The sequence below is a fragment of the Dufourea novaeangliae genome, unplaced genomic scaffold (assembly GCF_001272555.1).
Source record: "Dufourea novaeangliae isolate 0120121106 unplaced genomic scaffold, ASM127255v1 scaffold60, whole genome shotgun sequence".
NCBI classification, from domain to species: domain Eukaryota; kingdom Metazoa; phylum Arthropoda; class Insecta; order Hymenoptera; family Halictidae; genus Dufourea; species Dufourea novaeangliae.
In genome coordinates, this window is record NW_015373935.1 from 2,585,787 (window position 1) to 2,597,498 (window position 11,712).

At 34.5% G+C, this 11,712-nt stretch overlaps 3 protein-coding genes across 4 annotated transcripts; 1 reads left to right on the forward strand and 2 right to left on the reverse strand.

Annotated features, from left to right (window-relative positions):
- The first annotated feature begins 1,015 nt into the window (after positions 1-1,015).
- On the forward strand, positions 1,016-4,088 carry LOC107185321 (heparan-alpha-glucosaminide N-acetyltransferase-like). The gene is made up of 11 exons (XM_015572983.1): positions 1,016-1,192; positions 1,254-1,381; positions 1,612-1,718; positions 1,798-1,913; positions 1,969-2,066; positions 2,137-2,244; positions 2,523-2,775; positions 2,852-3,149; positions 3,222-3,346; positions 3,521-3,704; positions 3,788-4,088. Exons 1-11 carry the CDS (start codon positions 1,061-1,063, stop codon positions 3,964-3,966), a joined length of 1,728 nt encoding a protein of 575 aa, XP_015428469.1. The 5' UTR covers positions 1,016-1,060; the 3' UTR covers positions 3,967-4,088.
- Positions 4,089-4,290: 202 nt separating this feature from the next.
- LOC107185316 (DNA polymerase beta-like) lies at positions 4,291-6,458 on the reverse strand. 2 transcript variants are annotated; one of them, XM_015572977.1, is made up of 6 exons: positions 6,275-6,458; positions 5,941-6,140; positions 5,696-5,856; positions 5,322-5,616; positions 4,945-5,137; positions 4,291-4,457 (listed from the first exon to the last, which is right to left on the reverse strand). In XM_015572977.1, exons 1-6 carry the CDS (start codon positions 6,339-6,341, stop codon positions 4,363-4,365), a joined length of 1,011 nt encoding a protein of 336 aa, XP_015428463.1. In that variant the 5' UTR covers positions 6,342-6,458; the 3' UTR covers positions 4,291-4,362. The 2 variants fall into 2 exon arrangements, with proteins under 2 accessions (XP_015428463.1, XP_015428462.1); XM_015572976.1 differs by having other exon boundaries at positions 5,941-6,158.
- Positions 6,459-7,984: 1,526 nt separating this feature from the next.
- On the reverse strand, positions 7,985-9,883 carry LOC107185329 (uncharacterized protein C630.12). The gene is made up of 7 exons (XM_015572992.1): positions 9,795-9,883; positions 9,374-9,583; positions 8,988-9,150; positions 8,769-8,900; positions 8,565-8,699; positions 8,262-8,493; positions 7,985-8,157 (listed from the first exon to the last, which is right to left on the reverse strand). Exons 1-7 carry the CDS (start codon positions 9,809-9,811, stop codon positions 7,985-7,987), a joined length of 1,062 nt encoding a protein of 353 aa, XP_015428478.1. The 5' UTR covers positions 9,812-9,883.
- Positions 9,884-11,712: the final 1,829 nt, after the last annotated feature.

Consider the following 11,712-nt stretch of genomic DNA (forward strand, 5'->3'; position numbering starts at 1 on the left):
ACCAGCGTTGTCAAATGTAGGAACAATACCGCTATTTCTTTTTCTTCCGCGTGCGTCATGTACGAACGGTGCAACGTTCGATAAGAATCATATTTTGTTTTCTATCTAGTTCAATTACACAATTGCTCCTGAAACGCACAATTAATCAGCGCACGTTACGTCTCTTCCTACATAAGTATATACATAACTCGTTCCACGTTTGCCGAGATTGTTGCATTCACAACCAAGTGTGTCGTTTTCGTTTGTGTCTTCCATTTGTTTTCGCCGTACAGTCGCCATACGTCTGGTTGACATTTTTATCGTATCTGGTGATCAGGTGAATATATTATCGATTATTTAACACAAATAGATAACATTCCATTAGCCGTCTGTTTCGTGGAAATATTTTGCTGACACCAGACACGATAAAAAAAAAGGAGAAAGTGCTCTTGTTTGCAAGGTTGCATTTCCAGTCGCTGACAGGATTAATTTAATGCGTGTACTTATAAACAAGAAAAAATCCAGTAATTGATAGTGTTTGGTTGATTTTCTTGCCACCTGCTGCCAAGTATATTAATTTTTATTTTACTAGAAGCTATACTTTGTTTTTAATATGTATCCACATTTCTTGTATATACGAATAATTAGTAACTATCAATTTTGGTGAAGTAGTATTTATTACTACTTGACTATGGATTATATGCATTTATGCAATGCATTGTTTAAAACTTAAAATAATATAAAGTTCATCAGAATTTGTATTTTATTTGAAATCTGACTGATCACTTAATGAAACAGACTAATTTCTGTACATTAGGGTATAAAAGCTTATATTTGCATAAACAGCCACAATTTAATAATCAACTCTTATCCGTCTATCTATCCTTCATGTTCCTAAGAGAATTTTCTTGAATTCAATCTGTTTTATAACCTCAATCTAACTTCTGTCTGTATATTTATTTTCAGAAATGACTTCACTTTGTACCTCATGGGCAGAGTAAAGTGAACATTTACGACAGTATTATTTTACACATAAGTGTAATTAATAGGAATAAATTTTGTATATCTAGTGTCCAACAAAATGTCAAGTGAAACTAATGGTCCTTGCACCGATGCTAATAAGACACTTGGAATAGATGAAGCTTGCTTCAACATATTAAATTCCTATAATGTCCCTGTTCGTTTTTATTCAATAGCATGGGAAGCTTATTGGGTACGTATTTGTATTCTTTCAAGGATTCGAGCTGTGTGGATATATTAACAATTATTTCTAGGGTATTGGTAAACTCCAAGCTACGTTACCACCAGAAAGAAACACGGATCTAGTAGTAAGCACGAAACATCCATTACATGTGTATTATCGTATTCAAGAGAATGAAACCAAGTACTTGGAGTATTGTCAGTTAGTATATTTTTATTACGTATCACTGTAATATATAAGGTAATTCAATAATTAGATAATTTTTTAAACGATTAAGAACTTTGTGGGAAATCAAAAAATTTTAAAGAGATAGAGGACCTTCAAAGCTGTTTTCTAGTAAAAATGCTGACTCTCTATGCCTTAATATAACTTTACTAATATAATTCATCAGTAATATCAATATAACATACATCAGTAATATCTTGTTTTAGCACAACATACAGATTCAATGAACATGGTACCTATGGATGGAATATTTCATCCGATAAAATTTGCTCTGACATTTATGTAATACGTGAACCAACAGAAAGTTATCTTCGTAAGTTAGATTTTATAATAACCAAACACAGACTGAATTAATGATTATCAACTGATTGAAAATTCATTATTTTTTCTAGCAATTCTTGTAGCATGTATGATATATGTTCTGTTAGCAATTCTGTGTTCGACATCAAAGGTCATTGTACGAGTGATAAGGGGAAAACTGTCTCCTGATAATACACACAATATAAGTGTAAGTGACTAAATTAATTGTTGCTATTTTCTTCATTTATTCAATTGTATTTCAGGATTTGGATAGACTTCAGGAGTCAGAAAGCATAACAAATACAGTGATTGTGACTAGGAAGTCCAGTACTAGAATATCTTCAGTGGATACATTTAGAGGGTAATTTTGTGTTTTTGTACAAGTTCCATGTACCATTTCTTTCAATTATGATTTTACTTTACCGTGACAGAATTGCTGTACTATTGATGATATTTGTCAACAATGGTGGTGGAAAGTACGTTGTATTTAATCACAGTTCGTGGTTTGGACTTACATTGGCAGACTTGGTACTTCCTTGGTGAGTTACTACATTTGGAATCAATGAAGAGTAAACTAAATTGTTCTATAAATATACATCTTTACGGTGTAATTTATAGAGATTAGAATTAAAGAGAAGTTTATTTACTCTATTTTAAGATTTGTTATTTTACTGTACTGAGTTTTAGACAATCATTGTATACTAATGAAATAATAATGAAACTATATCATAAAGTTAAAAGAAATATATCGGCTGATAAAGTCAACTAAGTATATCATATCTGACGTAATACGATTAATGAAATAATCAATTCGCAGGTTTGCATGGATCATGGGCTTGACGATATCAATATCGAAGCGTGCAGAACTTCGCCGAACGACTTCGCGTATAAAAATAACGTTACGCTGCATTCAACGATCACTAATATTGATACTTCTTGGATTAATGTTAAACTCCATGCACAGTAAATCTTTGAGCGATTTTCGTTTCCCCGGTGTCCTTCAGTTATTGGCTGTATCGTACTTTGTGTGCGCCACGCTGGAGGCAATTTTCATGAAGCCTCATTCTCAGGTTCACCTATGATTACTTTTGTCGTATACAACATTTATATTTGTGCCGATAGATATTTATAAAAGTAATTTATTAGGATACCTTGCTCCAGTTTGGTCGGCTCGCGTCATTTCGCGATATATTGGACAGCTGGCCCCAGTGGCTAGTTATGGGAGGAATTTTAACCGTTCACACTTTAATCACTTTCTTCCTGCCTGTACCAAACTGTCCAAGGGGTTATTTCGGACCCGGCGGACAATACGATCATCGTGGGAAATACATTAACTGTACCGCAGGCGCAGCTGGCTATATCGATAGATTGATCTTTGGAAATCATACATACTCCAAGACGAATGATTCTGTCTACGGTTCGATTTTACCTTACGATCCGGAAGGTACATTGATCAAATAGTATTCCGGGACATAAAAAGATATTTTAATTTTAATGATTAATAATTGAATTTCAGGACTAATGAATACCATATCGGCTATATTGTTTGTATACTTGGGTGTCCATGCTGGCAAGATTCTGTTACTTTACTACCAGTGTAATGTCAGAGTGGCTCGATTGATACTATGGGCAGTATTTACGGTGAGCAAGTCTCAAATAAATAATAAGCGGTAAAACAAGAAGCAAGATGAAGCTATACAAATTTTAACGGAATTTCTAATTCCCCTTATAAAAATTGGATCGGAAGTTAGGTTTTAAGATACCTGCTTTGAATTAATTTAGAAAAAAGAAACTTTATCCTTAAATATCTTTCAGGGTATCATTGCTGGAATTCTGTGCAATTTCGAGACACAAGGAGGGGCAATTCCAGTCAGCAAACGAATGATGACCTTATCATTCGTTCTGGCGTCTTCTAGTTTAGCTTTCTTATTATATGCGGTTCTATACATTCTTACTGATTACAGGCAATTATGGAGTGGGGCTCCCTTTATCTATGCTGGCAAGTATTATTACGTAGTTGTACAATATTGTTTAAAATAAGGATAAATCATAAATCAAACCATGTGACGCCTTTGCCTACAGGAACGAATCCTATTTTCCTTTACGTGGGACACGTGTTGACGAAAGACTTGTTCCCATGGGCATGGCACATCGTCCATCCCACACACGCGTCCGTTTTAGTTATGAATTTATGGACAACAACATTGTGGGCGATAATAGCGTACATGCTTTATTGGAAAGATATTATCATAACTATATAAAATCTGTAATACGCAACAAGTATGATATTACACGTTTACGACTGCCTAAGTATTTCGATACATAATACTTTTACATGTAACTATTGATGTAAAAGAAAAAAAATACCAGTGTTTTAAACGAAAGCAGGAAGAATACAAAGAGAACAAACCATAGGTATTGCAGTACGGTTAATGTTACTTTAATAAAAACTAAATTATGAAGGTGGATAATTTTAACTTCAACAATTGTTTCAAATGTTGTATTTTATTTTTATAAACAAAAATATGCATATCTTAAACTCGATTCGTGGTTAATAATATTTAACTGTTTTTTAAATAGTAGATTTGCTTAATAAATAATGAAGCAATGCGTAAACTACTAAAAAATACAAACATCCGCGTAGAATGGATTTGCGTTTAAGCATTTCGATCTTTTGGTTCTTTGTATGACATTTCCAGAAATCGAAAAATATCCTCTTCGGATGATATTTTTTCTGGCTCTCTTGGCACTCCTATAATTTTAAGTGTAGTATTAATGCACACGTATTACATATATAATTCATAATTCGCTCGTAGTATATTTTTTGCGAAACTATTAAAGGTAACAATGAATTTTTTTCGTATCTTAACAACGAGGACCATTAACATGTGAGACAATTATTATGTCTGGACTGCGGATCCTTATGCATTTGCAAACTTCACAATTTTCTAGAAGTTCAGTACAATTTTATACGGTTTTTTAATTAAAAATAAAATCTCTTTAGTAAAGTAAACTAATTTCGTTTTAATTTTACTTTTTATAAATTAATTTATAAATGTTTATATCTATACTTGCATAACTATCCGCTATCTAGTCTTTTTTTGTTTATCTAATGCATAGAGAAAAAAATATTTTAAAGTACATGCTCCCTGTACATTAAAAAACAGGATTGAGCCATTTCTTCTTCCTCTAATAATTTTATATAATAATGTGATTATTATTGTGTTAATTTCATGTACCTTCAGGTGTAAGACGTTTCAATGTATATTCATTCAAAGTATATTTCTTTTCTAAAGCTCGAGCCCTCATGTTTTTATTGAAGAGGTCACTTCCAGTGAAATAAAGAGCAGCACAATAATACTGATCGTATGGTGCCAGCCTGATGTCAAGCCTCCTGCATGGCTTGCAGCTATTTGGAAGTTGACAGACACCCTACAAAGACATTGTCTCAAAATTCAGTCTCTTTACAGTCAATTCTCATAAATTTAATACTCAAATGTCAAAGAGTGGTTTAAAAGATATTCGATTCATTCATTTATGTGCACATTATAAGACACAAATTGAAAGCAGTCTAAAAGAAAACAAAGTATCTTTGCCTTTCAAGCATTTAACACACCATAAACTTAGTTGGCCCAAGAGATATTGTATCGACAATCAATCTTTTCTTCTCCAGACATTCCACAACATTCTTTAGGACTGAAACTTTTTTCTTAGACTCTTTTTCTTTGGAAGTATACAACGGATGTGTCAGTAGAACATCAATGTCTCCACTTTCCTCTTTTCCGCGCCTGTAGCTTCCACAAATCGTTATGATATACTCGCTGCTTAGCTCCATGATATGGTCTTTCATAATTTTCTCGATCTGTTCTATCTCCTCTCTGGGAATTCTTTCCTTGAAGTCTTCAAAGTATCTAGAGAAAGTATTGATTATCACAATCATCAATATTATCTTTATGTAATATTTTGTTTCTACATTTTGTTTTGTCTTACTCCAGACCAATTTTTTGATGACGATTGAGCTTGTCCTGTTGCTTCCTTAAATCGTCTAAAGTTTTAATGCCAGCCTCTACTAATTCCTTTGCTTTTGCAGGCCCAATACCAGACACACGTGTTAACAAATTAATCGCAACATTTGTTTCATCTTTGTTAATCTAAAGAAATATGAAACTTAGGAATTCAGGCGACAATGCACTATTGCTTACGACATTAATAAAGGAATAAATTAATGTATGTACGTCTTCTAATTTTTGTAACTTTCCAGTATTAAGAAATTCATCGATCTTTTTCGCAATTTTCTCTCCAATTCCTGGCAATTTTCTTGCTGCGTCACCATTTATTACTCTGTGGGACAAACCGCTCAGAGAACTAGCTGCTTTGCGATAGGCATTGTACTTATAAATATTCTTACTGACGTTCCGCTCGTAATCTGCCAATTCTGTAATTTTGTTCACACCTTTATACACATAAGAAAAAGGATTAAATCATTTTTGTAACATTAATTTTGAACTACATCGATGTTTATTTGATTTCAGAAATGATTTGATTTTATGGTTTGCATTGATTGTTTACCCATTAAGAAGTCACACAAATCCTGATTTGGATTTCCTGCAATTCCACTAGCCTTTCGTTTCCCCATTGTACGTAAAACAATTGTACAATACGTTCGTACTATTCGGTTCAGTTTGTTGATCCTCACCAGTTAGTTAATTTTCCTCAAATTGTGCAAAACGTGTCTCCACTAACAGGCTATATAACGCAGTGTCTCAAACACTTATGTCAACGGGGACGCACGTGCTCTTCTGTATGTACACATACACGACGTAGTAAAAACAACGCGCGTAGTAGTCGCAGATTGGCCGGTTCATTCTGCGCGACTTTCAAAATGTTGTGGCGCAATTTTTCATTATCGATCGATAGTTAAACCCACCTAATATTACCATCGTACCATTAAATATACAGCATCCCTTTCAAACGTGTTCAGCCATTACTATAACTATCTATTCTGAAATGTACAGTTCTCACTGTTGAGGCTTTCGGGTGTAAGCCGTGTCTTTGTGAAATTGTTTTCCCAACGTTTCGCAACCATTGCAGCTAGCTTCATCAGGGGATCAAAAGACACACACTGATACTTAGTATCGATGGTATTTGATATTGACTTGGTATTGGTGGTATTTTGATACTTAGTATCAGTGTGTGTTTTCCGACCCCCTGATGAAGCTAGCTGCAATGTTGCGAAACATTGGGAAAACAATTCCACAAGGACACGGCTTACACCTGAAAGCCTCAACAGTGAAAACTGTATTATACCAGGCCATGAAAGCCTCAAGTCTCTGGTTTTCTGAAATGTGTTCTTTGGCATCATTCTTTGCCTTTAAATGTGTTGTCCGTCCTTTTTGAAGTGACTTTCTTTCGTTCTTACGATTTAAAAAAATTTGTCTCTTTGTATTAATCTTTACTTAAGGCACATTTATTTCTTTAGTTCCTAAGTTAGTATTCAAACTAGTCAAGTTAGGTATCATAAAAACAGTCAAACTTTAACGTTTAATATTTATTTCGAACAAACAGGTATATACAGTTTTACATGCAAATATAAATCGTCTCTTCTAAAAGGAATTCTTGTTCAACAGTATGTCACTATATTTTAATACAAGGTCATTAATCTCTTTCGATTTAACTGCGATATAGTCGCGTTAGTTGCATAAGTACTGCGAGTTAGTTGTTAGTTGCGATAAGTATCGTATTTTTTTACAAAATACAATTAACAATAAAACGTCGGTTATAGCGAAGAAACTATTCCATTTCATCTTTATACATCCTGACTAAAAAGTTAAACACGCTAATCATAAGTATGTTTGGCATTCGTTCTTACGTCTATTAATTTCTAACGAAATTTTGAAAACAAATTGAATGGACTTTCAATGTAAAGAACAGACAGTTTTATTAACTGTTACGATAGATGAAATACTAAGGTAGATAAAACACGATAAACGATAATTACGTATTCCGTGGAAATTGAGAAAATTACAGAATTCGATTTCCACGATGCCTGCAGAAATCAATTAGGAACATGTTCTAAGTATGCTTGTCCACGTTTGACAGCAATTTTCCTTGCTTGTAAATACTGTACCTTTACATAATCATCACAATGTTCATTTTGAAACTTGACATAGATGGTAACAGAATCACATATATTGGACGGATCTTTGTACCTCGCTTCTAATGTCAAGTTATCATGAGTATTAAGTAACGAATTTGAATTATACGCAATTACGTGTTGAATTAAATCGATGACATACGAGTGTAACCTGCATGATTCTTTAAGCAGCAACTGGATATATAAACGCAAACGCTGAACGCTACAATGAATATTCCAACGAAAATGTAAATCCACAGTTGCGGAAATCTTCCTGGTAACCATAAAATACTGAATTCCATCGTTTTTTCTTGAGTATCTAAAAAGGAAAAGATGCAATTAATGCAGTAACATATTTAAAAAAAAAATGAAAGTCATCTCGAAATCTCAGAGGCTCGTCTAGCCTATTCATAACTTCTTTACCAATATAAGCCATGCCATATCCTGTATGAGGTGTACCCATTCTGTACGAACATGTGGGTATTTGCACTTCGTGAATATCACCTACATCCATTCTCAGTTGGTACAAAGGTGTTTCGTAAGGTGGTAATATCCAAATCTCGCTTAACTGGTCTGTTGCCGTGTCTAAACTAATATGCATGGCTTTATGCTCGTGTGCAGTAAAAATAATTTGAGGCGACAATTCTTTTAGTACCTATTAATCAGAAGATAAACAGTAATATAAATTAGAACCAAAACAAATTTCCGTAGCTGCTTTACGCGTACATTTTGCACAAAAGTACCAGGCATGAACAATAAAGGCATGTGACTAAGCACCACATTTGTTGTGTTTCGCTCTGCGTAATCATTAAGGAAGGCATCTTTTGGAGCTTCTGGCATTGTATGAGTTAATCTGTTTACCTATACAAAAAAAAGGGCATTATAGTCGGTGGACACAGAATTTTTTAAACATGTCCTTCGTTTTATTACCTTGAAAAATGTCACTGACTTATAAACTAATGTGTCAGACTGTGTATATGCAAAATTGAATCTGTTGTTCATATTGAATGAGACAGACTCTTCTTCACCCCCTATATCATTGTCACCTGGCAAATAAATTTTCTAAAAGTTAAAGTTTAACGAATTAAGTATGACAACAGTATTTGCTAAAATAAATAATGAAACAATTCACGATAGCTACAATTGTACCATTATATTATCAGGCATGTAAAATATAGAATCTAATCTTCTCTTGTATGCCCTAAAGCTTTCTGCATTAGCAATATGGCCTTCATCCATAAGGTCTCCAAGGAATGCAACAACATGTGGCTGAGAATAGTCCAAGGCTCTTGAAAATGTCTTTTTCAAGTACCTGGAAATAACACACTGTGGAACAAAACCGAGGTCAATGTTTAAATTTCTTATGAAGTACTAACGAGTATCAATAATTTATTAGGTCATTTCATGAGTCTTTGAATGAAATTCGGTTGTATAAAGAAATGCAATCTCTCCATGATTTTATATTTAAATTAACATTGTTGTTAAAATATAGAAAAACTTATGAGATGCCCCAACAATTATTAGATCAATCGTACCTATCGCTATCCCACTGTGCTATCCAAGCACCAAAATAATTCTCTGTTTTTTCACCCAGTATCTGGGGATCGGCAACAAGTAATACTTTCACGCATTCTGAACACTCTCGTGCAGACCACTTGAACTTCTGTATATCATAAACTAGAAACTCATTATAAATTACAGTGGCCAACACTACGAGACCAATGGCAATCATTCTGTTCTTCGATCTATATGATAAAATTGATTAATAACAACGTAATAATTAAAACTATATTATTTAAAATTTACATTCTTCATTGATGGTTTTATCATCTTATAAATTAACAAAAGCATTTATTGAATTGAATTGAAGTTATTACTTCATTATATTTTACGTGTTCGCTAATGTAAATGCATAAGCATCTGTAATGGAATGATTACATAATATGTAAATTTTACCTGTTCCGTCGTAACATAATTTTAATATTTAGTGTCGTCTGACAGCATCAGTAACATCACACAGAGCACGATGAACTTTTAACATGATCTCGTTTATCCTACGGCATGCAATAATCTAATTAACAAACGGTTTGTTACACGATTACAAGAAGCGCATTCCTTAAAATTTTGTACTTGTGAGAGTTTCAATCGTAAATAGAACTCAAGTTTTATTTTTTCTTAAATAAGTTGAGCTACGCGAAGATCTTGTTTGAATCATGCTCTGTTCGAAAAGAAAACGACGTTCCCGACGAGTTATACAGTTCACTATAAATGGAGACAAATCATGTAATGCAAAGATAATTGTTCTTTCCAAATAGAAAAAAAAGTACAAATAAAAAAGAAGGATTTAAAATGCTGTTTGGAGTAGTAATTCATATACCAAATTTTAGTAATTGATAGTCGATGAAAATATTCATTCATTTTCAAAAATAAATCACGTAAGATCAAATTTCATCGTTTAAAAATTTTTATCAAGCAAAATTACGTGATATGAGTAACAGTTATTCTTATATATTTATAAAAAATTTGGATTCAACCCGGGACTATTGAATATAAGAGGCACGGGTTACTATGGATCTGCCACTCTTAAGAAAAAGGGTGGTCAGAGATAAGCTTCAGGTCACGTCACATACGGCGCTTTGCGACAGTTTGAAACAGGATGTTGCAGCACCGACTAGGTTTAGGCACAGACGAGATATATGAATAGACTTACATGCAATGTAATTTTCTGTCCCATGCTTCGAGGGCGTCAGAAGTCCCCTTACCATTTTAGTGTCAATACCCGACGTACCGATAAAGTATGAATTCTGAGTATTATTAGCACAAATGAAATGTTATATATTCCATTCATATTGCGTGTATCTATATGATTTGACGGGAATAAAAATATCCGATGCTTCATTTTAAGGTTAAGGGATAAATATGACAGTCATGAAACATGAAACAGGAAAGTATATATTTTTTCACTTAACTACAAGACAATTTATACAATATGGTTGTCTGGTTCAACAGGTTACTACAGAAACTAACTACTGCCTACGTCTTTTAAACCTGGGCTGTAGTAGTATCTGCAGAAACTGCCATGGTTGCTGGGGTTACTATATAATTTGCTCACAGAAGCACGCACAAGTGTCAGTCAGATTTCGACAGTTGCACGAGCAACATTAGACCGAGCTCGAGACTCGTACGAGCAACAGCGATAAAGGATTACATTTCAACGCTCTCACCACACGGGGTCCCTGGCGCCTCCACCCGGGGCTCCATGACCCCACGATCTCATCACACGGTGGTCTCTGGCGCTACATGCAGGGGTTCCGTGACCCCACGCTCTCGCCACACGTGGTCTCTGGCGCCTCCACTGGGGTTCTATGACCCCACGATCTCACCACACGGGGTCTCTGACGCCACCTGTGGGGGTTCTGTGACCCCACGTTTTCGTCACACGGTGTCTCTGGCGCCTCCACCGGGGGCTCTGTGACCCCACGTTCTCGCCACACGCGGTCTTTGGCGTCTCCACCGGGGTTCTATGACCCCACTTACTGGGCTGCCTTTTCCCGCCATCTTGGATATTGCAAAAAGCGCGGGAAAAATGGAGATTTATGGGACATTGTGTGGCGCCCCCACCACTTTGGTGGCAAAATTTGGAACTAATTCTAGAACTTCTTCCAAAACTTACAGTTTTAGAATGAATTATTTTGTTATTATTTATTATTTCTTATTACTTTTTCAGTTAATTGATATTCGGAATAGGAGTGGAGATAGTGTCGGGATTAATGAATAACGCATATGTATGATTTGACTGTTTTTATTGAAGAAATCGTACGAAAATATACAATTTACAATAGTATTTCTATAAATTTAACAACAATTGCCTTAA